Below are 25720 nucleotides of genomic sequence, written 5' to 3'. Positions count from 1 at the left end.
TCGAAACTTTTGGGATGGATCCGGAGTCGCTTGCCAAATATTTTCTTTGGACCCTTCGGCATACGCAAGGACCTCAATATTCTAGGCGTGTGATGTGGCAGCACAGTTACTTCTGGGCATGTTTGCCCTCGTAGCGTTTGATGCAAGGGCGTTACGAACAAGCATTTACTATTTGCGGGGTGGCAGAGATAATACGGGGTGAGATTTATACGTGCGTGTCTCTTTCATCCCCATTGCCTGCAGGGGGGATGTTCGGATCGTCTACTCACCCTGCAATCGCGGTTCTTCCTACCCGCTTTACGTATACGTCCAATGGATATGGTCTCGTTTAGGGGCTGCATCCTAGGAAAGTCTGACAAACTGAGCATCCAGAGATGCATATACTTGGGATGCTGCATAGCAGCTGGGAATGTTCTGTGGCCTCACGGTTCGATCTCATAAATTGTAGAATGCGACGCGAAGAGCACGATTTTGCGCTACTATGCCAAATGGATGCGTGAGCTACCATTATGAATTCTCTCTTTGTATTCATTGTTTCACACATGACCGAGCAGAGGCTGGAGACCCTGGGAAATGCAGAATGGCTCGTTATTTAACTTTATAAGGTATAAATATAAATAAATGCCAATTTCCTGGATCAGGTTTATATATTTAGCTGGAGGTTCAGTTTTTCTTTTTCTTTATTAATCCGAGAATAAATTGCTTGATTAGAAACTCGTTCTACAGTCTCCGGTACGATAATGTACACAGAGGGTGCACACGGCACCGTAGGTGCATATGTGGTTATATATAGATTCCCCATTCCTAAGAATGTAACTCGCATCTCGGTTCATCTCGGGCAACAATTTTTCCAGGTGTTTAAGCCCATTTTTCCGGGAGTGTTATTGCTTCCGATGCAATTATAAGTGCGGTAGCCCAGGACAGAATTGCATACTGTGCAATACGGTTGCAGCGCACTGCACACCCTGTCCCAGCCAGCTCTGTAATTGTTTTCGATGATTCTACCTCGCGAGGCGTAATTGCGCCTGGTTCGATTTTGCTCGCTTTTTCCAAGGCCGATCAGCGATCCGCCATATTCCTCGTGAGTGGTACCGCGACCTCAGCACGCAACCTCAGCACCTGATTGATACAACGCTGCTTAGATCGAGCCACCTACCTAACTGAAATCCTTCAGCCTTGGCCCCGAAGGCTTTTTCAGCAAGCTTTTGCATTCTTCGCCACGTTCCAGACTCTTACGTATTTCATATTCCTGCACACGTTTACATTAAGCTGAATCCACCTTCCGACACTCGATGTTGCGTCCTCGCAAATGATCCCTCTGTGAAATCCTCACAAATGACGCGCTGCAGTACTTATCCACGGGTACACGCAGTTGCATCAGGGCCGAGAATGAAAGTGCGTGCAACTCGCTCTGAAAGTCTCGAAGGAGTCGATCAGCGACAATCGGTTCCCAGCAACCTGTACGACCTCTTGGCCGCTCGGAGCCGCGCCCACCATAAAAGAAATACGGCAGACAGAGCGGAGCGTGCATCAGCAACCGGCACGGACACCATAGCACATCCCTATGGGTAGACAGGTCGGTAGGTTGGCTGGAAGATAAATCTGAGAGATAATTCTAGGCTGCTTGTTCAGTCTGTCAACCGATTCGAGTGGTCATTTCCAAAATTGCTAGTCTGTGTTATTATTGCTGGTACCTAGCTGAGACCGGATCTATGTAAATTCTATGGCTATGGGAGACACCTATCCCGGGTCGCCTTTATTAAATTTACTGGGATGATAAGCCTTTCAAGAGAGTTACGGACGGTCCGCGTAGCCAATAACGATAGGTAAAATATGGCGCGAATATGCAACAAAATAGCAGCAATTCGAGGATGCGCAAGAACTCCCGTAACAACCTGCCCATGACATATACGACTCTGACCTCGCTTCCACGCCTCCCGATCTCCTTGGAGCTCTCTGCTCTCCACCGTATCCTTAGGCCGCGTACACAACGCGATACCTCAGTTCACACCCTGGCAACGATACGTGGTCATCAGTTCTACGAATACTCTGTCCCATAACTATCGGGACATTAACGACGAGACGTAAAATCAAAGTTCCATATATGCCTTGGAAGCATCCTTTTTTTCTTTTTTTTTTTTTTACAAAAAGGAATCTAATGTCAAAATTCCTAACGACCCACCTTGATCGCAGTGTATATTCAAAATGCTCCCCAATAATTACACGTCAAGGGCTTATTCAGTTCGAGGTTAGCAAAGAGAAAAGAATCGGACTAAGACGTCCTGTATCTCTAGTAGCTATTATTTCCCGGGGGGTAACTACCCCAGCCCTTCTAAGCACAATGCGGAGTCGATGGTCATTCGAAGTTTATTGCAAGGGCGTTTCTCGCGAGATGAGGGAGACCTCGAAGTACTAATGCATCGTGAACTGCTAATTACGAAGTGCGTTCTGCCTCCTCGTAATAGCCTGGAATTTTATGGAGGCCACAATGCTTAACGCGTTTCCTCGTGGAAGAAGCACTCTTCTTCTATGGTCAAAGCAGTGCTTAAACCTTTGGAGTTTCCAATTGCATTAGCCGGAAGTGACGACATCCAAGGATACTATCAGCTGAGAGTTTATTAGGAATTAGATGTCGGGTGGATGAAAAATGAATTTTACACTCCTCAGTGATCAATGAACTAAGGGATGTAAAGAACATTTCAAGTTGAGAGTCCGAAGTTAGCCTCCGGTTAGATGCCTTCTTATTGGACAGAATGTTGTGGGGGGTTAAATTGAACTGGACATCCAGTGGACTCTAGTGGGTAATGGTTACTCTAGGAAGCCGGCATTCGGCAAAGGGCAGCCCACACCGACCGTACTTCATTACCCAGGAGCCCCCGGCCTCACGGGTCATCCGTTATCATTTTTACAACTGCCGCCATTCAACAATGTCGAATAAACTCCGCTAGGTATTGCGGCTGTGCCGGCTCGCGAGGGATCCAAGGATCCTTTTACAGGTATCGATCCTTGCCAAATCTTCGTCTCTCCTCTCCTCACCAACTCGTTAATAATACAAGCTGCTACCAGAATTCTTATAGGATGGATCCCTATTTCATTTCTTCCCCATGATAAAAGCACATGGCATTGCCATTGTCTGGGATAATTATTACTTTTATGTCAAAGACAAAGTCCGACCTTCTCCGTTGATCATTGAAAACGTATAATCGGACACTGGAAGGGCCTGCCCAGTGCAATATCGAAATACTGGAGGAACGAGACACAGTACTATTGGTTTGGCGAATTGGAAATTTAATTCCGACTGGAAAGGTAGTTCTAGGCGGTGGTCGTTTAACAACGCGAACTCATTACCATTCGTCAATTTGAGGTACGTTCAGTCGGAGTGACCAATGGCTCTCTATCCGGTGTAATGGGCTACGGGCCGTCATCCGTCACGAGTCTCATTCTACACGGACCGTTATAACTGGAGCACCCTCTGGAAATTCTCAAGCGACAGATCGGGGCTAGAGGAGAAGAGGAGGCAGGGGGTGGCAGCTCTCGGCAGCTCTCGGCTAGCCAAGGGTAGTGGCAGTGGTAGGTGGTATTGTATCGATGCTATCGGTCAATGTGCATTGCTCTCCCATAGACGAGCAACCTAGCACGTCGGAGGAGAATAGCTGGGGAATAGAAGGAGAGGCAGCAGCAGCAGCAGCAGTAACAGAAGCGGCAAGTCCTCGCCTCTTCCGAACGTGGCGCAAACGAGTTTCACTAACGAGTTGACAAATCGGGTCTCGTGGGGGTCGTGCCAAAGTAGACCTATAAAGCAAAGGTCGAGGGAGCCGGCTAGCCATACGGATCACCCGTTACCGTACTGCCACGTTTATTGCTCTTGTTCGCAGTCTCGTAACGAATGACTTCCAGCAGTGCGAGCGAACTGGCCATCCACTTTTGAAATTCGTTTCCGTTGCTATTGCTTTGGGAGGTTAGTTCATTCCGACCACCTATGTTGTTTTTTTTTCTCCATATCTAATAATGGACTCCTCGAAATATCTTTAGCCATTCGTTCAATTAATATTCTCTTCTGTTATTAGGATTCTTAGATTATTCCTTGCTCCCCGTGTATGCGCACATAAGTGTATACGGTGCTCGCATATCTTTCCTGCTTCTGTGTATACGTCGATTCTACGTACGTGGTTTACCTCTATCATCTTTTACGTTACCAGCCAGCCAGACAAGCAAGCGAGTGGCCGGCCAAGTCGGTGGGATACGTCGTTCCACCAGCGCAACCAGCGCTACGCACCCTGTTATTTTCCAGAGGGCAAATTATCTTGGTTGCAGTGCTCTCGATGCACTTGCCGCGGTGGCCGTCGAGGTATTACCCATAGTTGTACAGAAGAAGTAGCATCTTCGCGCACGTATCTCGAGCCACCACGCCGCATCAAGGCACGTCCTACTGGATTGCGGCTCGAACGATCTACCACCCGTGCTACCAGCTACGTATAACCACTCGCGAGAGTACCATATACAGCTCTGTTCATAAGTATCCTCGATATCCTCGATATCCTCGATATTCAGAAGTCATTAGACTAGAGAATTCTGTCCGAGAGCACAAAGATTCCCGAGGACGTCAATGAATCGGTGAGCCGTCGAGATACATCTCTTCGTGTGGATATTTTCGAGCGAAGGTCCACCTACCAGAAATAGGAACGAATCCAGACGAAAGTGTATATAAGATAAGATAAAAAATGATGTTACTCTTCGCCGTTTGGCTCCTTCGGGGCCAAAGTAAAGGAGACATCGAAATAGCGAAGAGCGCCAGTGGGCTATTTATTGTGAAACTTTTAATCGTCAAGGATACGCAAGTGGAAGCAAAGGGGATATTTGTAGCCAAGAGAGATTTGTTTGCTCTGGAAAATCGACGCCGTTATCAGTGGCGTACAGGCGCGTGTCTGTTGCGGGCACTTTGGTCTTGTCGGGCGTCGTCCGGTGACGTCAGAGGACGCTGTGATCCCGGCAACCGGCGAAGGTCTTTCTGATCTCTCAGTCGCTAGAGTGGCTTCTCGATATAGGACCGCGTGTGCGCGCGCGCGCGCGCGCGCACCGAGACGCTACCGACGCTCAAGGCGTCTCCGTACCGTCGCTCGAGATTGACAGCCCTCGAGAAGACACTCCGAGAGTATTCCAAGCGAAAGGCACGAGCCGCACGCTGATAGGAGCCAGAGCCCCCGGGATGCTTACTTGGAAGCACTTTATCATCTCAACTTAATTCGGGACTTTAAATATTTATACCGCCGGTGTGACCTCACGACACGCTCGCGCGGCATCCTCGCTCTTGAGCAATCAACCTATCTTTTTCCGTGCCAACCGACGCGCTCGGGACTGATTTATGCCCGTGAACTCAAAAATATTCACATTCATTTTCGGCCCGTCCCAAACTGCGAACCGATTTTATCGTCAACCCGAATGCGTGGGCCGTTCACTTGAAATTCACTGAGAATCGATACCGAATTACGAGGTATCGTTTAGTTTATTCCGAACCACGTGTCTTCCGGATGCTGGCTCCATGCTCATTCCCAGTTTGGTTACAAGGCGGAATAATTCAGTCGACGGCACCTCCCTCCCAGAAATACTTACGTTGTTTGACCCTCTCTTTGTTCCCACGGGATGAGAAGGAGTCCGAAGGACGTGCGATGAAATCAACAAGAATAACTAGCATTGTATTCCGAAATACTTCCAGTACGAATGACACTGCCAGAAGGGTTGAGCCGTTTAACCCGTCTCTCGTTTAGCCACCCTCTGCTTTACCCCGTAAACTCTCCCGATCTCTCTTCCCTCTCTTTCCCGCTCTCGCTCCAGCCCGTCGTGCCTCTCTCGCAGTGCTCTCCCAAGGAAAGGAAGGGTTCCTAACTACTGGGGCGGACGCTTCTTGATTGCCCGGCTGTTATTGCCTGTCAATTGTTCACGTTCGACGTTATTAAATTAATATTAGGGGGCAAACTTAAGCCGTTCCAACAGAAGGGGTCAGTCGATGTCCAGTTTTCCTTTATTTGCTAAGAATTTCCCATGAGGATTCGCATTATTCCCTGAAAACCCTTTTTGCCCAGCCTCTCCACATGTCCACTTCTCTTTGTATGACTCTCATCTTTTTCCTGTCTCTTACTTTTTCCCCGTCGTTATCTTGCCAACCTGACAGTCACGTAGTACCATTCTGATCTTTCGAGGAACATTGGCAGTGTCTTGAAATTGTTTCTCGTGGCGCAGTTTTGCTTGCGGCTAAAACCAGCCCGAAAGGGGAGACAAGAGCTTCCGTTGTCAAACGCATTTAGCTACTACAAACGAGAACTTCATTGGATACCTTAGGGCTATGTCGTTGAGTCTCGTCGAGTTTAATTACCGTGATAATGAGGAGACAAAGGTATATATAGCTCGATAACTCTTTTGCCCAACCAAAGCTGGTAATAAGGTAGGGGGAGTGTTTTGCGTTTTATATCGCGAGGATTTATCGACTTTTTTTTTAAGTTTTTCTTACATTTATTGTTTCTTTCTACATTGGACGTTATTACTTGCACATCCATAGTCAGGAATACCAACGGATTTAATTAGGAGAGCACGGGGGTTGGTACGCATGGTAAAAGTTATAATGCAGGGACATCCAGGAAGAGATTTATGAGACAGCCGAGTAGCTCGTGCAATTCTAATAAAATATATCGGCAATTACCGCCCTAAATATTCTCACACCGAAGCGCCGTGATCTATAGTGCCGTCGGAGTCGAGCTAAATTACTTTGAATCGCTGTTTTTCAACCAGACGATTACCTTTGCCCTTTACAATTAGGACTGCACGTATAATCATTGCTACATGTATCCTCTGATCATGCACGGATCCAGCATCCAATTGACGCGAACGTCTATGCTCTGCGGTACATGGTACAGGACATGAAAGACGATGGAATCCAAAATCGCATTGGTCCAATAGTCTTTTCACCAGAAATCTAAACTTTTTGCAACTCTTTGGAATGACAAATTTCTTGCTAACTAACGCTCTTCGAAGCGCTAACTCAGTTTTCTAATTAAGCCAGCACTTCTGTCGCGGAGTCAAGGAGAGGAGAAAAGACTGAAACTCTTTGATAAACTTAGAGGCTGGCCCATGTACGTGTGCCGTCAGAACGGTGGATGCGAGCCAGTGAGCTAGTCAGCCAACTAGCCAGCCATCCAGCCACCCGGCCAGCCAGCCAGGAAACTCGAGTGAGTTTTCTCGTATGTGGGTGTATAAGCCGTAGGTCGGGGGGAGACCCTTTGGTAGATCAAAGCGCCCCCAAAGATCAATACGTTCCTGAGACTGGAGTCATAGAGGGTGTCTGCGGGAGGAGTGTGGGAGAGTACGATAGCTTGATTGAGGGCATCGGGCATTAGTGGCCCGACTCTGTTCATAAACATGTCACGTAGTTCTTTTCAAGGAGCGAACGGTACCAAAGGGGCATAAATGGACGCAATTAAGGGGCCCAAATGTAAGAGTTGATGCTGGCTACGTACTTCCTGAAAGATACGCGCTGTGACTAGAACAATTTTTATACGGACTTCACTCGAGGCATTCCAGCTCATCATTATTGGCCTATGACTCGGCATCGTACTACCGTACCGAAACTAAGTAATACGGAAGATTCAAAAGTTTTAGATCCTCCAGTAACCGCTAAACGAAGGTCGCAAACGGCACCCGGGTAGATATTTGGTTAAATATTAATGACGTCGTTAAAGCAGGACATTTGCGGTTCGTTACCGACCCGGGGTGCGTAACGACGACCCGTTAAGGTGCCCCAAGTGCAGGCTATTCCGTTCTGAATGCCTGAACCAAGACATCCTTTTCCAGAAGAGTACGTGTCTTGGTAGGCTTTAGAGGCGAAGCTGCGCGAAGTGGCTTCGAGAAGGTCAATGAAATTTCAAAGAGAATCGATGTGTCGTACCGACAATGGCTAATCGGACAAACTTTAACTGAACCTCTTACCAAAAACGATTTGCATCTCTCCTTTGCTACAGACTGGATGAACATAAATCCATCGGGCGAGTTACTTCCTGACCCAGTGTCCATATATCGCAGTAAGCTCGCAACTCCTCAACCCAGATCCCAGCGGATAGCTCGGCCAAGTCAGGCCGATAAAACTGTTGGTCAGTATGTAAATTCAAGTTTTACATATCCGCTAGATTTCCGATTGGAGACCCAAGGGGGGTGGCGCCGCGGTGAGTGCAGTCTACGTCGAGGGTAGCAGTTCAGAGCGGACGGCTTGCTTTTAACGAAAGAACCGAGAACCGACTTCGGGCATTCGCCGGGTCGTCGGGCAGTGGTTCCGATAAAGCTGCCGAGGTGATATTTTAAGGGTGCCCGCCCTCTGCCCTCTGCTACTCCTCCTTTACCACGGACAGTCCTTAGGGTTGTAAGTAAGTAAGTGGGTGTACCAGTTAGGATGGTGTAGGGACACCGAGCATAAATTCTCAGACAAGACGAGGGATGACCGCGCTGCACGCGAAGTCCCACGATCCTTTTCATCCCCTTACTCAACCATCACCTTCTCTACCCTGCTTCACCCTCTTTTGCCGTGCCACCCCTACCTAGCCTACCGCTCGCCCTTCACCTCGTCTCCTCATCCCGAGCTCGCTCTTTTCTTGCGATCTTACTTATTATCCTCGCAGCAAACCCGCATCCGTGGACCTAACGATCTTTCTGCACGAAAAAATTTTAAACACCACCGTTCCTTCTGTTTTATCCTATGCCAGCGACCCTCCTATTCGCATCCCTCGTACGTCCCACCGAATCCGGAATCTTCGCTAGCTTCCAACCCAGCATCCGTCTCGTCCAGTCCAGCCAATTCCTTGTCGCGGCAAGTGACGTGCGTCCGGGGCGTCGATTCGCCTTGAGAACCGAGTATACTCATTGCCCAAGTAATCTTAAGGGTTGGAAGACGTCCAAAGGGATACTTCGGCACGCGAGGAACAACAGCCCGTTAAAACGTCACCTGGTGGACATTCCTGACACATGCCGAGCGTTGCTCGAATACCAAGCAGCTGTGATCCGACGCGTGTTCCACGTCGGACATATTTCGGATTCCAAGAAGCCCAGCATCCCTCTCGGTCCATCTGTCCATTTCACTGTCACTCTCTGCCGATCTAGTGATTTTTTCTCACCCTGTTCCACAGTCACCCCAAGAAATGGACCACAGCTTCTCTTGGCTTGCGGCGCAAAAAATTCTTCAACTGTGTGATAGCACGTGTAAGGCAATGATAGGGGTGAGTTTTGTTGAGGGTAGAAAAAAAAAAGACAAAGAATAACCACGATTTGTTTTTCACGAGTGTAATCCGTGGTAGCATTATTTAGAAGAGCGGCGTAGACGTCAAGCCGCTAGGTGGGAGTGTTGATCGATGGCCACCCGTCAGTTGGCACCACTTTTAATTAAACCACCCTCAAGATTAGCTCCCCTCCTCGGCCTCGACTCCTTGTAATTGTTTTAAATCTCGCCCCTCCTCGTCTAACGGACGCGAGAGACGCACCCTCACGGCAGTAGGAACGCCGAAAAAAAAACCACAGACTCATCCCTGTGACAGATTCAACAGCTTGGCTGACATTTATAAGATCGTATAAAAGGGTTTCACCCTTAACCACCCCCAGAAGGGTCGGTACCGAATTGCTCACAGATTTCTTATCTTAACGACGGCATTACGGATGTGTTGGAATCATTCTTCTCGCTGGACTTTTCTCAAAAATAAATTCCTGGCGCAGAGTTCCTTTATCACCGGGAAATTACGTAATCCCTTCGGGCAATGATGCATTGGCAAGACTGTCTGCTTACTAAGAAGGATGCTCGATGGTCCAGAGTGTCTCGTACTGCAGCATCCATTTCAAGTGCAGCACCATTAGATACAGTCAGCGAAATGGATGGATAGGCAGACAGTGGTGGAAAGATGCACTGTGAGAGAGGTTCAGATAAATAGAGAGAGAGAGAGAGAGAGAGAGAGAGAGAGAGATAGAGGTAGTTGGCATATCCATCCACAATGCCCATTGAAACGTGTAACTGTGTAACTGAGTTCTGAGTTTAGCGGCATCGAGATGTATGGTAATTGTACGTGGCTAAGTTACAGACTCGGAATAGCCCGAGGACTTGAAGTACCTTCCAGTGCATCACTGTCTCAACGTCCACCGTCACCTACGCACGTGCACACGTGGTCGTAGCGAGGAAACTTGCTGGGAAAACTTACCCTGTTAATATTACCGTCCGCGTAGTAGCTGAGTGTTTGTTCAGTGAATTCAGAAATCCTTCCCCATTGTCAGCTGCTGTAGATATCTGATTGTCAATTTAGGTTCAAGAGTCACCAGTCTGGAGACTTTTTAATTTGTAGATACAGTATGATCTGTCTGTTAGGGTTCTGGATTTGTTATTCGATGGACCAGCGTAAATCCCAGAGGGGAGGTCATCTCTGAGCCACCTCGAGTTGACCCAGAAGATCTTTTAGCGAACTGGCCAAAGGACTTTGGATGGCTTATGAGATCAAAGAAAGACGCGAGCTCGTGGTACGGACGATAGTTGAGTTTTTTGACCCAACCTTTGAGTGCTGTTTATCGGTACCGTCTACGACGTTGCCCAGATGGCGGCTTGGCTATTTTCGGTGTACACACTCGGAACTACCTGTCTCTTGCATCGCTCCTCTTATATTCAGAACTGCTTGAACTCGGACAACTGCTAGTTAGCTAGTAGGGACTTTAGATGCACCCATCGGTGCAACAGTTTCTATGATATAACAAGCAGAAACACTTGACGTTGGCACTTGTTTTCACTGTCGTACTGCACTTGCTTGAATTCTCACATTAATCTGGTATAGTTCAAAGATCAATAATGTTGCGCGTGATATCCAGAATGGTTGATCCCTGTGTCTGAAGTCCCTGCTCAGAATCTTGTATTTAGACAGAGGAGCTTAAAGTTCTAAGTAGCTGCATCTTCTTCGCTTTCCGATAGGGTGAAAATTGTACTTATCCTTGCGAACGAGAGTGGAACGACCGGGTAGTAGACGGGCAAAAGATTTGTCACTTTTGTGTTTGTCAGAGGTGGGTGCCGCACATAAGGGGTGGAAAGGAGAGAGGGAGGGTAAGCGCTGAAGGAATTCAGTGTTATTTAGGTAACGTTTTACTTTGTCATCTCCGGTTCATCTCGACTGTCAACGAGGGTGTATTATAAATGCGAACCAATTTAAAATTCATTAGAAGCTGAAGCCTGAAGCGTGGAGGCCTTCGCTTGGTACCATTTTGAAGCGACCCCCTGTCTGTCACTTTGGAGCCTTTGGAGGGGATAATTGTTCGTCACTGAAAACGGGACGAAAACGGGAATGAGAATGGGGGATGGTTCGGGGATGGGAACGGAGATGGCAGGAGGAGACGAGGCGTCTGAGCAGCAGCCAATCTTCCCCTTCTCTTGTTTATTTAAATAATGTACGTGTAGGGGCACGCCCGGGGTTGCCCTGGAAATGGATGACTACAAAGCCTCAAAATCCGCTGAGCCACCCTGGAAAGCTTACGGGCTCGTGTGACATCAGAGGGAACCCACCTGCCAAGTCAGTCGTATTAGCTGCCACTTTTCAAAGTTCCTCGTTCCTGCGTCGGTCATTGGTACTTTCTACTTTCTACTTTCTCCTTGCTTTCCTCGCTTCTCGCTTTTTGCCTTTTCTTTCTTTTCACATCATCGTTTCATTTACACGCTCTCAGAACGGTTTGATGTCAAAGTGTCAGGGCGTACGATTGCATGCGTCGCAGGTACGCGTACTACTTTGTTTTTCAGCAGGTCCTTACAAAGAGGGAGAAAAGTCAAGCTACGAGGGGAAAGTAGAAGAAGGGAATGAATGGAAAAGAAAGAACGGTGAGAATTATGTACGGAAAAGGCCTTCCCCAATGGATTTGAATTGGGGCTCGATCAATCGCGCCTCGTGCCGCTGGCCTCTTCTTTATAAATGAGAACGAAGGGGTGCGGGGCGTTGCACCCCCTTCGGAACCAGTTCAGATATTCACCGGTTGATTACCGTCCTGGCTCTGTAAGGGCTGCCTGTGAATCCCCAGGAGGACGCTAACTCGACAACTGACAAATTAGCCCGGCGCTACGACGACACTTGCAAAATGGGGTGACAAGCAGACCGTTTTGGTTTGAATTTGATAGGCTAACCTTCCGGCACGGATACGAGCCAATAAAACGAGTCCTCGAACTCAATTTTCCTAGTGACGTACAACAACCGATTTGTCTCCGACTCCTGGTCAGCTGTGCCCCTGTCATTCCTCACTGGCAAGCAGAACCTCTTATCTGGCTAGGAGCGGCCGCCGATCCTTCTGCAAATTGCGATCTTGCTCAGTTATAACTTGGCAATAGCATAACCTGTCTGTGAACCCTCCTATAGTCTCTTCGTATTAACTTCTTGTCAGTCCATTCTGACGTGTGAGAGTAGCGATTTAAACTTTGAATATCAAAGAATGGTGAACCGCATCGGGAACGCTGGTGGCATTCGAAATGCAGAAGGGATAGCGTGACGTCAATACTTTTCAGTTAGCGTCAAGAGAAAGCAGGAGAATTGTTATTCCCATTGCGTAGGGACTTGGTGTCGCTTTCACTACAGTCGCTCACTGATAAACGAGCGGTTTTCACTCACCCTCTATACGGTGCCCCTGAATGTAAACTCACCCTCTCCAAAGCGATACGCTTTAAGCTACGCGGCAACAGGGCAACTCCGTGTCCGCGGTGTAAATCGTTTTTCGACTTAAACGATTGTCGCCGACAGCTTTTAAATTGATCGTTCCTGCTGGAGTAACGTGGCACCCATTTTTCCAGTTCTCCGATTTCGAGTATCCGTAGTGTCCAAGTGAAAGTGTCCTGGTGACGCTATCGAAGGTTTCGACAATTTCGGTTTTTTTTTTTCCCCCGAAGGAAAGAAAAGTTTTTTCACGCGACAAATCCGAAGGACGAAGCCAAAAGGCGCACCTACGACGAGTACGTGATCAGGAAAGGTAGAGCGTCACGTTTTCAGACCTCTTGGGAACGATGTCTCAAACGACCACGAGGGACCCTGACACGCACCTGCACCGCGGCTTTTGCCAGGGATAAATATTGGCCCCGGCAGTCCTGGATAACGTATCTGATATCACGTCCGAGGACGAAACATATCCTGGAGAAATTATGGGATGCTTCCCGAAACTATAAGTTTGTCATAGGCAATTTATACAATTGGCATGGCGCGCGGCTATTTGGCACAAGGGACTCACGAATTTATGGTTAATGTCCCGTCTTGTTGCTGCGCCAGGAAATATCTGTAATTTCGTAACAGACCTTCGAGATGTCCTGCCCCTCTTCTTGTATCGGAGAGATTGACCCATGAACCTTGACCAACATGAATAATTCGTCCCGCGCTAGGAAATACCTTACGTGTTACGTTCTTGTGCTCCTGAATAATGGCACGTCCATCCGACGGTCGCATATTCCTCCATCTTCCTGCGGCCTTTCTTTCTTCTGATTTTCTAACTGGGACCATTGGTATTCTACACGGAGATTCTCTGCATGTCTGGCGGCATTGGGGACATGTGTCACCCGGAACGATTGGAAGGAAGGGCTAGAATAGCTCTTTAAAATTCCATTGGATCTATACCGTTAAGGACACGTGCGCTTTTTAATGTCCCAACCAATTCTTACGATAATGTCCTTTAAACTTGTATTAACGATTATCAATGTACGTGGATGGCATTGCTATTGCTGTTGCTATGTCACTTGAACTCTAACGCCATTTCTTACATTGTCACGTAAAATCGAATTCTTAAACGTAACATTTAGAGTTAGGTCTTACTATGGGGAGAGTAACATCCCTTATCGGGATAGTCTCCATTATCGTATTATGTCTGGACAGGGGTTCGAAATCTCATGGGAAAAAAAGTTTTGCCAATGATTAACCGAACTTAAGTTGGTGCCTTCGCTACGCGTGTACTGTTCCGTACATAAGTGTACTATAGGTTCTTTCAACGTACTTCAACTTTTTTACGTGATTTATTCGCACTCGGCGAACAAAAAGCTACTTTTCGATTTTCACATTGAAATTTAATGTGATAGTTTCAGCAGGGCAAAAGTAAAATAAGAATTAAGTAACATGCAAAATTACATTGTAATTACTAACAACGGTATTGTTATGGGAAATTGTTTATTGTGAAGATACGTGCGATACGAATTGCGTAACACGCGAGAGTCGAAATGACATACGTTTTCACAGTCTGAAAAAAAGACAGTCTAGTGTAAATTTCGGTATGAAATAAATCATTGCGCAGCTGATATAAGAAATTCGGGATATTCCCGACGGATTTTCCAAATTTTACTAGTTTCCCACAAGGATGAGTGCATTTACAGCATCCTCCAATGGAAATTTACTTCGAAGAGGACTCCTCGGTCCTCTGTCCCAGAGGAACATATCGGCTGGTTGGTTAAACGATGAAAATATTACCTTCTCCCAGTTGCTCGAGTTCTCACGTGAATTTCATATTTTAGCAAACGTATGTTTAGCCCAAAAAAGTGAGAAGCACAGCGATGGCTTCCTGTCAAAATTGAAAGATATTTTCAATCGATCAGCAGGTATGATTAAATGACATTTTATTTATCTTTTTTTTTTTGTTTTTTTGAAATTCCGTAGTTTCACACGTTCGTCGATAGTCTTAGAGTCTTGCAGGAATCATACGTCATCCGATGAAATGGACCAGTACGGTACTGCCCTGCATTATGACCAAGCTATACAGGGTCTCTCGGGATTAGATCGACATTCGCTGCGGCTTATTCGCTGTAGAATAAATCCTCACAGCATTGGATATGATCGGGGTATCACGGCAATGAGTTGGATGGGCGAACCGATAGGACTTTCATCGAGAAATACAAAACCGCCAATCAGAGAACCGAATATGCCGGAAAAGCCTAAAAAGGAGGAGAAAAAGGAGAAGAAGCAAAAGAAGCCAGTTATTCGAGTGGACGGTGCTGACGAAGTAACGAATATTTTGGAACCGGGAAGAAAGGAAATAAGTCATTCGGATGAGACAAATTGTAATTGCCAGTGGGGAGTGAAGTTGGCTGAAAGTACCGCACGTTCTGATAAACCTGTATTACGGAATATACCGGAGTATGTTATTAAGCAAAAATGGGGCGTGAACGTCAAGGAGTACTTGACTAAAGCAGAAGCAGCAGCGACTGCAGCATCAGAAGCTGAACCCAAAGAGACGGCTAAGGACACTCGGGAAGTTGATGCGAATTATGTAAATCTTGGGAGTGCATCGAACGCCAGGACGCGTACACACGTTACTTCAGGTGACGCTCCGCAGAGTCCATTACAACTAAAAAATATTCAGGTTCATCAAGCTGGGGATTCCTTGGAAGCCTCGAATCGTCGTACTGCAGACTCTACTGGGAATGATATATCCAAAGATATGGAAAATGATGACAGAAGTATTGCCGAGAGGGCTGAGATTCATTCGGAAAGGTCCGAAAGTATTGGGAAGGAAATTAGGGATAGCAAACAGTTTGAACGTTGCTTAGATTGCGACTACAATATTCCGGAAAATATACCTCTGGGTGGAGAAATTTCAGCTTGGGAAGATGTCGCGGTAAAGTCAAAAATTCGTGAACATAGTCTCGCGGCAAATAGGGCATCCGCAAAGCCGACGAAATCTTCGAGCAGAATTTTCATTCGACCCGAACCTCCTCAACCGAAATTGGACATAGAAACCGTAAGAGCCGCTAATGAGTGGGATGATATCGAGGATGAGGTCAATAGATCTGAATACAAAGCACTGAGGTCAATGGAGATCAAACGTGCCCTTAATCGAATGGATCCTCTAAGTGCTTTCCGGAAAATTGATTATACTACTCAAAAAAAGTTACACACCTACAGTACGTGCTCGCCCTATACACTGTACTTCGACAATAACCTGCCTGTTAACAAGATAATAAGAACGAGAATGAAAGTAAATACAGTCTCTTCTGCCGGCAGTAATTCCAGAAAGGAATTTAACACGGAATTGGGAAAGATTAGAAAAATCCCAAGAAATCAGAATCCTATTGAGCAACTAGAGGTTCAAAGTCCAATCGACCTGGAAAGTTTAACGACTCAGCCGAAACTCTCTACAGTTGTTACTGGAATGTTGCAGTCTGATCAGGAAGAAACAAAAACTCAATTGACTGTGAAGGATTCGGGCGCGACTGTGGATAAAATTGAGGATAACGAGGCTCTCCTTAAGGAGGATTCGAATCTATTATCGCACGAACGGGAAGCTGAAATGGTTCTTGCAATTTCATCCAACGAAGACGCGTCTGATGATCACGTCAATTCAAGCGAAGATTTGGAGCATGACGAATCTACAGAATCCGATGGTCCTGCGGAAGCTTTTTTATCCAAGGAAATTTCGTCGGACTCCGAAGAAAAGTCTTTCTTGAACTTTGACTCCCCTAAGAAATCTGTATCGTTAAGAGTGACGTCGGAATCTTCAGAATCTCCCGAATTTCTAGTCAATGAAGAGCATTCTACAACTTCCAGTTGGCATAACAGGAATGACCTAAAGGAAAAGTATGAACTCTCAAATTCCCAGGAGGAAGAGGGTTATGAAGAGGACGATGAATTTATCATCGACGGAGATTTTATAAGGATGCCAGGTGATCCTTATCCTTACAGTAGAGACAATATAAAGAGATGGCAAGTGCCAAGTGGAAAAGGAATCAGTAAAGAAGACTCCGCTCAACCGCCATTGAGTACTTCGGCCAACGAAGCGGTCCGGACTTACGATAATTATAAAGTATCCGAGCTTGCAAGTTCTCCTAATTCTGAACGAGCCGCGACACAATTTTCCGATTCCCGCCACCGTATGGAGACTGATTCCATTCAGCATCAGGCGCCCGTCCGGAAAATGTCACGAACTACCCAAAAGGAAAGGAAAACGTCATCTATCTCGAAACTCGGCGAACTCTCTGAAGCTAGAGAACATTCGCCATTACGTTACTATAAAACAGCTATAGAAAACCATTTGGTGCCAAACTGTCTACGAAATAATAGCAAACAGAATTTCAGTACCAACCAACAAAATTCATCCCTCAGAGGAAATCCCATTCTGTCACCCCGTGCTATCTATGCAGAGAGTTATCTCTTTAATATCGACAGGAGAAGCATCCTGAATGACAAAACTGAGACGAGTGAATCTCAGAAGGACAAACAGGACGATGCTTAACATATTTTCGTAATATATCTGAAGTTGACGCTGTCCGGGAAGCGTGAGTATTTACCCCGGGTCGCTGCACTCATTCTCGCCTATTCGTCTAGGTGTTCATCTCGTCGGGGCATGATAGTATAACGTAAGTGTACCCGGAGTAAATAGCCACGTTGCCCCAGCTAATTCCACTGGTCGGTTCCTACCTCCTTCTTCGTAGTGATCAGCGCACCGGCACTTACGTTATACGGGATCATGAGCGAGCGAGAGCCAATCATTCTTTGCCAATTGAGAGCTTTTACTTATCCTAGAATCACAGGAGCGAGCTACTGAGATCAAAGATCGAATTGATGGATCCGAGGAATTTGAGGAGCCGATGAAACCTAAGATAAGTCCTGACGATCATCCTTGGTCTGAGCAAGAGAGGGAACACGACACTGAGGTGACGGATCGATCGGTCAAGATTTTTGGTAACGAAGTGGATGTTATCGGAGCGCAAACCATACACCCTGATATCAGTCCTCCTGTTGGAGATGAAAATTTAGAAAATCTATTGGAAAGTGGTTAGTGTGATTTAACTGCATACTTCGAATCTTTAAGCTTCTTATTTTCCTTATCTCGAGGTAATCACTGGATCTCCTGTTATAGAGATCAGTCATCTTGTAGAAAAGCCGTTGACTCTTAAAGGAAAGACTATTAATAAGGACCCTTCCTGGATTAATGAGCATAACGAATTCATAAACAAACGTCGTGAGAAACGTAAGATTTTTATTGATAAAGTTTAAGGGTTTTTTTTTTTGACGGACTCGATGGATTTCAGTGACTAATGATTTTGAAGATGGAACAATGTATGAGTTAAAGAATTACATTCACCTGCGTCCCGATAGGATCAAACAAACAAGGACTCGTGCCACAACGTCTCAGAAATCGGAGAATCAAATCCTCTCGCCTTAGAATACAATCATTAAAAAAAAATCGAATAAAATGTTTACCATCTAAAAGCTGATGATCTATGGATCATTGGACGCGGCTCTGCTGTTTGCCAAATGGAATGTCATTTATTTCTCAATGTATTAAACTGCAGTGCTGCTAATATCAGATCGACATAGCCTCGAATATTTCGGTCTGACGTGGACCCAACTGGGAAAATGGAACCCTGCGTGAATCCATCAAATACAGAAATTCACGAGCGCGGGAACCACCGGGGAAGTCGATCGGTCGATCTTCAGGTTTGCTCGTGCAGCGCGGTAAGTGGCTGATAATAAAAGGCAAAAAGATAACCAAACTCGACGAAGAGTAGCTATACGTTTTTCATTTGTGCCAAAGTATTGGCCCATCACAGGTGCGTGCCTTTCAACTTGCAAGTCCCGCATTAGTGTGCTCGGCCTCGGAAATATGAATTTATCGGGGACTTTGCCGTTCTTTTCGGCCGCGAAATCATCGATGCGTGTCTGCCGGTCACGAAGGAGGCCCCTCAAGGCTATTATTTGATGAGCAGCCGGCCGATCGCCACGATTTCTGAATGATCGGCTATCTAATCATTCAAATAGTTGCCGCTGCTCGGAGATAGGGCCCACGATCACGCGGTTACACGGGCAGTGGCTCTTAGTCTCCCTCGGAGTCAGTCTGGGGGACTAAAACGAGTCCACGAAGTCTGCCGGTAATTTGATGGTAATAACGCCTGGCCCTGGTTTACGATTAGAGTGCGATCACGTAGCCGAAGACTAGACGATTAGACATGGATGATTCTCCTAATATAGCTACAGCAGCTGTTCCTCTTCTTAGATCATTATTGATTGGCAGACGCATTACCTGGATCACTTTGCGATTTTCATTCCTCGCGTGCAACGTCCAATTCTGGATCTTCGATGGATCCTTCGATGGATCAAGGTCCCGGTTCCTGGATGACCTTTGACCTATGGGATCTTATGTCGATCAGTGATGCGTTGCGTGTCGCCTTAAACTACTCCGGATCTTTCTGTCTTCCCTATCATTCCTGTTTTTCCTCCGATCTTTTCTATTGGAAACCCATGACCAGGTTCACCAGTCGCCCGAGATACTCGTTGGTCGTGCGCGAGTATCGCCGATACTTCATTAGGCATCCCAGTAGCATGCGTTAGCCTAGTTTTATCCTCTGAACCACGCGTTCCAGTATTTTCAGGGGACAGAAGAAGACAGGGCAGGATTGGCAGTGGTAGCGCTTGACTTTATTTACGACTAGAGGCGGCGAGTGCTCCGGGTTCAGTTCTCCTTGACCCTCTCCCTTTCTTGGGGTTAGGACGATATCATCTCGACGTTAGCGTGGATCATTCCCTTCGCGCTTGCTGCACTATAAAAGATCACCCTATGCCTGTATATTACTCACGCCGGCGTGTTTTCACTTGGCACGGCGATCGATGCCGATATCATAACTCCTTGTCCCAGCGCCGTTCAACCAGCAAATCTCGAAGCGAGAGACTCGTCTGTCCTCTCCTCTCTTCACGGTAGCGATACTCATTCCGATACAAGCATCGCCGACGCTAAGACGACGAGAGCTAGTGCTGCGAGACGAAATGTTATTCTTACTCTTTCCCTTTTTCTCTGATACTCCTTGCCCTCTCTTCTTCCTCTCTCGGGCTAGTCGTGTCGACAGAGAAAAAAAAGAGGGAACTCGGTTACCTTAACAACTTGGTAGTCGGTGTCAGGAAAAATGTTAGCTCGAACGGGGACCTCGGCTTTTAGGAGTGTTCGGGAGATCTAAAAATAGGTGGATGGTTTACAGATTCCCTTAAATACGTCAACGTTTATGCGAAAATTCCTGAAAGTAAATCGACGAGAGAATGTTTTCGTATGACGGCCGGCTGTCACGGGTCGTAGCCAAGTCAAACGCTTATGAAAGTCGAAGAAGCCGAAAATGGGCTGGTATGTATTAATATCGCGATGAGATCAACTAAAAGGAGATCAACATCTTCGCGCGCCGATGAGTCTATTTGGAAACCACAAGTCGATCGATTCGTGTCGCGAATAAAGAGAAACGCAAAATGACCCTCTGCAAGTCACCGATGGTTCATTCTGATCGCAGATGCACTTACAACGGTGATATTACAAAAATCTCAGTATGCTTTCTAGCCGGATACCTTTCAATTATCCGTTAATATGATAGGTGGCGGTATTGTTGCAAGTCACCACCACGTCGTTCGCTGCAGCACACGACCTGTGATTAATTGACGTCAATCGCAGGCCTCGCGGGCGACCTCACCCCGCAACCTCCGCTGGAAATTGCGAAATCTATTGATACGCGATATGATTGCACTTGGATCGCTACCACCTTTTACCGAGAAAAAAGAGAGGAGTTAAAAACGGGAAAGGAAAAAAATAGGAAAAAAAAAAGGAAAAACAAAAAAAAAAAGGTAAATGAGAATCAAGGAGAGCCAAGCTAACTATTAGACATTGCAACGCATGGCGGAAGAAAAGGTGAAAAGGAATGATTCTTATGTCCCTAGCAGTTTCGTAGGAGTCCTCTTGGGTCCAAGTTCCAGTGTGAGATAATGATCGGGCAAGTTCATCGACCAATAGGGTCGCTCGAGCGAGTAATTACCGCGTGGGAGCATCAACACGCGTCAGTCAATGTTTGATGTGAGCTACGTATTTCGACGTACCGATTATACTGTCCATTTTACCCCACGCATGCGACACGTTTTCACGGATCGGTATGTACCAGGATAATATGGAATAATTCGAAAGTGCCGTATTCCGATCTCAATGGATGCTGTATGAGAAACTTTGTAGCAGTACGAATAGTCAGTGACGAGTAGAAAAGTTTGCAATTTTGTGTAGCGTAAACATCGTTCAACGACTCTCGAGGCTTCTCGCCGTTTCCCCTATGAAATCCATCGTGGCCGATAGGACACTTTAGGGTCCTTGGCTCTTTTCCTATATGGGGAGGCAGAAATGCACGCTCCCGAGTACGATAGCCCGAGTTCTCGTGGCCGGAAATGACGGGATGAAAAGTTTCCCACTCGAGGAGTGAATGAGGGACGTCTCCTCGTCGGAGCGACAGGTATTTAGGGAGCGACGTCGTTCTCAGTTTAGGACCTATAGATTCTACGGAGCCTGGACCTCAGGCTTCGGGTCTATCAGAATTCCAAGTCCCTGCGCTAGACTCGGCTCATTTCGTTGTTGAAAAAGGCTTTTGGTAAATGGAAAAGCCTTAATCTCTCCATCCTTCTCACTTGATTTCTCTAATTTTCTCTCTTTCATTATCTCACTTCCGCCACTCTCTTCTTCTTCGCAGTATAACGTCGACGTAGCTGATGGTTCTGATCGTTTTCGCGTTAGCCTCGACGAAACACAATAACTCGTCCCGCGGTTATTAATCGTATCGTGACGAACGTTTGATCGGCCGAGAAGGAATCAGCGTGGCGATGATCGAGCGTCGGGACGCCAAGCCGAAGGCCTAAGGTCCTAGTCCAACCGGGTGAACTCGTGGGCACTGCTAATGACAGTGACGTGATTTCATCCATAGGATCGAGGGTGCGGCTTCTGTATCGGAGCCATGGTCACAGTGGAATTACAATAGCCCGGTATATGCATTGGGCCGCCGGTTATACGTTTACCGAGCAGTTATTAAATCCTAGGTGAAAAAATCAAAGTGTCAACAAAGATAGCAGGAAATGATAAAGCGACCGATGAGTGCCTTGATGGATTTTAATAATGTCACGGCTGCTGAGCGATGCCCTGCTTGTCGTCGGCGTCCCGGTATCTCTGTTTACTTTTATCCAAGTTAATACCAGGACTAGGCCCTCCTCGTTGACAGATCGCACACCAGGCACATCAGCGCCAAATCGTTGCCATGTTGAAAAGGCCTGGTGCGACTAGCCAGCTTCGGGAAACGATGACGCATTTCTACCTCGTGGTACACGCTCGGTACGTTTCCATGAGTTTCTCAATTTTTCAAGATCCACCCAGCATCTCTTGGCTATACGAGAAGCGTTCGAGTAAACCAAAGCCAAAGACCAGGCACCTGCCTAACGCGTAATGGCATAATTTACCAAGGGACCTAATCGCATCATTGTTACTCGGTAGGCCACCAGAGTGGAATAAGCTGATCGTGTCTCAGATGTTCCTCAGGATGGTAGTACTTACTGTCCGTCCAAGAAGCCAAATTGAATTATCCAAATCCAATTATTAAGAACAATCGACCCGACTTTTCTCTCGATGAGTGTTCAAGTTTTCAAGCTCACCCAACGCATCGAACTTTTCCTCTGTGTTTCGGCGTGAAGCATCTCTTGGCAAACGAGATGAAAGCCTGAGATGAGTCGAGACGAGAAAGTGAGGAGATGAATTGTCTTGGACATTGTGAGTGAATGGTATAAAGATGCTGCGTGTCCTCTCGTAAACAAGGCATCGTTAAATTCAAAATAACCAGCAGCCTGGACCAGCTGTTGGCACCGATCCCCTGTTGACATAACTTTGACAAAGGCGTTGACAAAAATCTCGACGGTTCGTCGGCAGTGCGCCTTGTGTGTTCCCGCGGCGCATGGACCGCGTGAATGCAGTTTGCACTTTTTTACGATTTCGAAACCATTAAAAGCTGATAAATCTCTTTCCGTGCTCCCCGACGTGGACCGCCGCCGAGGAGGAGGACTATTTTCAGCCCACGACAACCCCACCGTGGCGCATCGGCTTGTGAAAACATTGAGGGATCGCCGAGCGCGGGCCAACGTTATGTTTGCTCGTGTTTGTCACTCGCGCCAGCGCCCTGAACCAAACAAACATTTCGAGCGACTCCCCGCGCCCCTCCTCGCTCCCCTCACTTTGCGTTTACTCGCGCTAGTGACATCCGAGTATCATCGCCGCACGCGCCGCTACTCCGATTATTAATAGTCTAGTAGGAAAAACGAATTCTCTTTCGGACTCTCTATTCACTCTTACGTCTCTGGGCAATTGGGACACTGAGAATTATAGACTTATCTTGTGTATTAATCACTTTTACTTTTTTCTTTCATGTAATCCAGACTGACTCCAGTATCGGCTTCGTGGAGTCGCCGAGAACCTTGGCTAAGAGAATAGAAAACTTCGTCACTGAGTGAGTATGCGCTCCCATGGTTAATGCATGATTATGTATATCAATTAAAAGGTCGGACGATCCAATGGAGGGTCGAATTAATCGCGAGGAAAGGGTTGAAAGAGTAAAGGATACACGTTGATCATCCTTTACGCCTGGAGGCATTTACCGAATGATATCCTCTGTGGACTGCAGAATTTTAATTATCGAGCTTTACTCTTCGTACACAGAGTAAGATTTGGATTTCTCTATACAGAGGATTCTGTCTGTCAACGGCCTTAGTAGCCGTCACGCGTAACTCGCGATAAACTCGAGGAATCTAAGAATAACGATTAATACGATGTATATGATAATTTTGATATTATCGTTCTAGAAACGTCATGTCGGTAGATAGGTAATGAGCATAGGTACCAGATGGAACTCGAAGGGCGCTCAACTATTTCTGAACTGTTCGCATCGTTCTCGTATCCCCTGGCCATATAAAAATAAATCCTTTGACACGGAACCCCCGTTACGTATGGATTCCGCAACCGGGAAAAACTTGCCGTCTATGTATCGGTTTATTTCTGGTCTCTTCACGGCTACCGCTCTGTCACTCATTGCGCGCGTTACCTACATGACAAATGAGACGTTGTCGTGCGTTTGTTCAAATTACTCTTGGCATTACGCGTGCTTTACACATACTTCTTGTCTTCTCTCTCTCTCTCTCGCACTAGCTCACACAGTCATTTGCTCACTCTATCCTCTCCTCACTTTCTGCTGTGTTCCACCTTTGAAATATTACTCCCAGCGACAGCGTCAGGCATTTCGTAGTTCCTCTCTTGGCAAACTAATAGACTTTGGCAGTTATCATTTTCGGAATGGGGTAGCAGCTATTTTTTTGTTTATTATAATTTGGTAATAGCAGTTATAATTAGTCACAGTTCGAGAGAATATGTAAAGAGATGAAAAGTTGGAATCCAGGCTGGAGAGAGGAACGAGTTCAATCGTATCTCATTCTCACGGAGTGGTTGGATGGATGGAATATAGGTAGTAGCTAAGGTCGAGAAGTCTTGATAGTCATCGTATAATAGTTACGTCGTGTTTTTCGCCGACGACGACAAGTAATCCAGAATCAATTATGGACACATCGTAGCGCTAAAGAACTCGGGAAGGGCAGGCTAAGTGTAGCGAGACCTTTTTCAACCCTGAAAATCATTAATCACTTGCTTTTTAGCTTGAAATTCCCTCGCGCCTGGTTTACAAAACGAGGGTCGCTGAAATCGCCCCGTCACCCACGACAAGAGGGCTGCTTTTTGTTCCTTAAACAGCCGTCCCTCCGTACCAGATCAATCCCTCCTACCTCCCTTCCAGTAACAAATCTGTCGTCCTTCGACTGGCCAGCCTGAAGCATCCCTGAAAGTTTTCGATATTTCTTTATTACAGTTCCAGGAGATTTGTCCCTGCGATTTGTTCCCCGGTACCGTTAACCCCCTTCGTCCCTCTTCGAGTCTCACTAGTGACTTGTCAGTGACAGTGGCAGAGCAGCCTGTTCGCTTTACCAGAATCCAGAATCTGGCAGTGGGTCTAGTACGGAGTCAGTGGGACTGACTGACTACCGGGTTACAAGGACTGAAATAACAGAGACGCATTAGCGTCGAGGCGCGAGGATCAAAGTGAGGGACTGGGAGAGATATTGAGGGAAAGAGAAAAGGAAAAGAAGAAAAAAGAGTGGCGGGACAAGGAGAGGAAAAATAAAAGAGAGGGGAGGAAAAAATGACAAAAATAGGAAACGCCACCCAGGCCGTCTCGCGAGTTTTACGTGTACGTTAATGCGTGTCGGGCATCCTGGGGACCATCCTCTATAATTAGCCTGTATTGTGTTACTCACTAAGAGATTATTGCGCTCATAAACCGCTCATAAACTTTTTCCGTATCCCTAGAGCAAATAGCTTGCCCAGGAGTTCATCTGTGTTTGCACGAGACACGAGTTCCGTCCGGCACGTATCCTGCCCGATAACGCAGATAGGCTATTCCGCCCGTACCTGATAGCACGGACACCCAAGTACGCGTTCACAAGTATCTGCTGCGCAATGGGGAAAAAAAAAAGAAAAAAAAGAAAAAACATTGGAAGATCACTCCAGCCTCCCGTCTATGCCTGTAAAACAAAAGATCATTAAAGGAGCAATCCCTATGGTGACTCTGCTTATGCTGACAGTGGCGACTGGCAATGTTCGTGACGGTCCTGATGATGGAGGCGGTAATGGTGGCGGCCCGACCGAGAGGAGAGAAACCCAGAGAAAAGAAGATCCGAGTGAAGATCCATTCCAGGAGAGCGATGCTGTGTCCTCGGAAAGCAAGATCCTTTTCTTCGGACGATGACGTTGCTTATCCTGAAGAGGAACGGCAGCTCACGTGTCCCTCTATACGTGACTCACACCCTCGTGAATGGACAATACACGTAAACACATGGAAACACCA

The 25720-nt window shown here is 46.7% G+C and overlaps 2 protein-coding genes across 4 annotated transcripts in view; both read left to right on the top strand.

The window, feature by feature from the left end:
- The first annotated feature begins 14228 nt into the window (after positions 1-14228).
- Positions 14229-17670, top strand: LOC112495321. 3 transcript variants are annotated; one of them, XM_025091385.1, is made up of 4 exons: positions 14229-14452; positions 14522-14605; positions 14684-17278; positions 17534-17670. In XM_025091385.1, exons 1-3 carry the CDS (start codon positions 14368-14370, stop codon positions 17233-17235), a joined length of 2721 nt encoding a protein of 906 aa, XP_024947153.1. In that variant the 5' UTR covers positions 14229-14367; the 3' UTR covers positions 17236-17278; positions 17534-17670. The 3 variants fall into 3 exon arrangements, with proteins under 3 accessions (XP_024947153.1, XP_024947152.1, XP_024947154.1); XM_025091384.1 differs by having other exon boundaries at positions 14230-14452; positions 17526-17667; XM_025091386.1 differs by lacking the exon at positions 14229-14452 and having other exon boundaries at positions 14700-17278; positions 17526-17667.
- A 692-nt stretch (positions 17671-18362) lies between these two features.
- LOC107274106 (nucleoprotein TPR) overlaps positions 18363-25720 on the top strand; it is a 71619-nt gene continuing 64261 nt past the window's right edge. The window contains exons 1-2 of the mRNA XM_015752884.2: positions 18363-18461; positions 23211-23281. Coding sequence (XP_015608370.2) covers positions 18363-18461; positions 23211-23281 — 170 coding nt within the window. The remainder of the gene's footprint in view (positions 18462-23210; positions 23282-25720) is intronic.

The sequence above is a fragment of the Cephus cinctus genome, unplaced genomic scaffold (genome assembly GCF_000341935.2).
Source record: "Cephus cinctus unplaced genomic scaffold, Ccin1 Ccin1_scaffold2262, whole genome shotgun sequence".
In the NCBI taxonomy this organism is placed as follows: domain Eukaryota; kingdom Metazoa; phylum Arthropoda; class Insecta; order Hymenoptera; family Cephidae; genus Cephus; species Cephus cinctus.
This window is presented reverse-complemented; position numbering and strand designations above follow the sequence as displayed.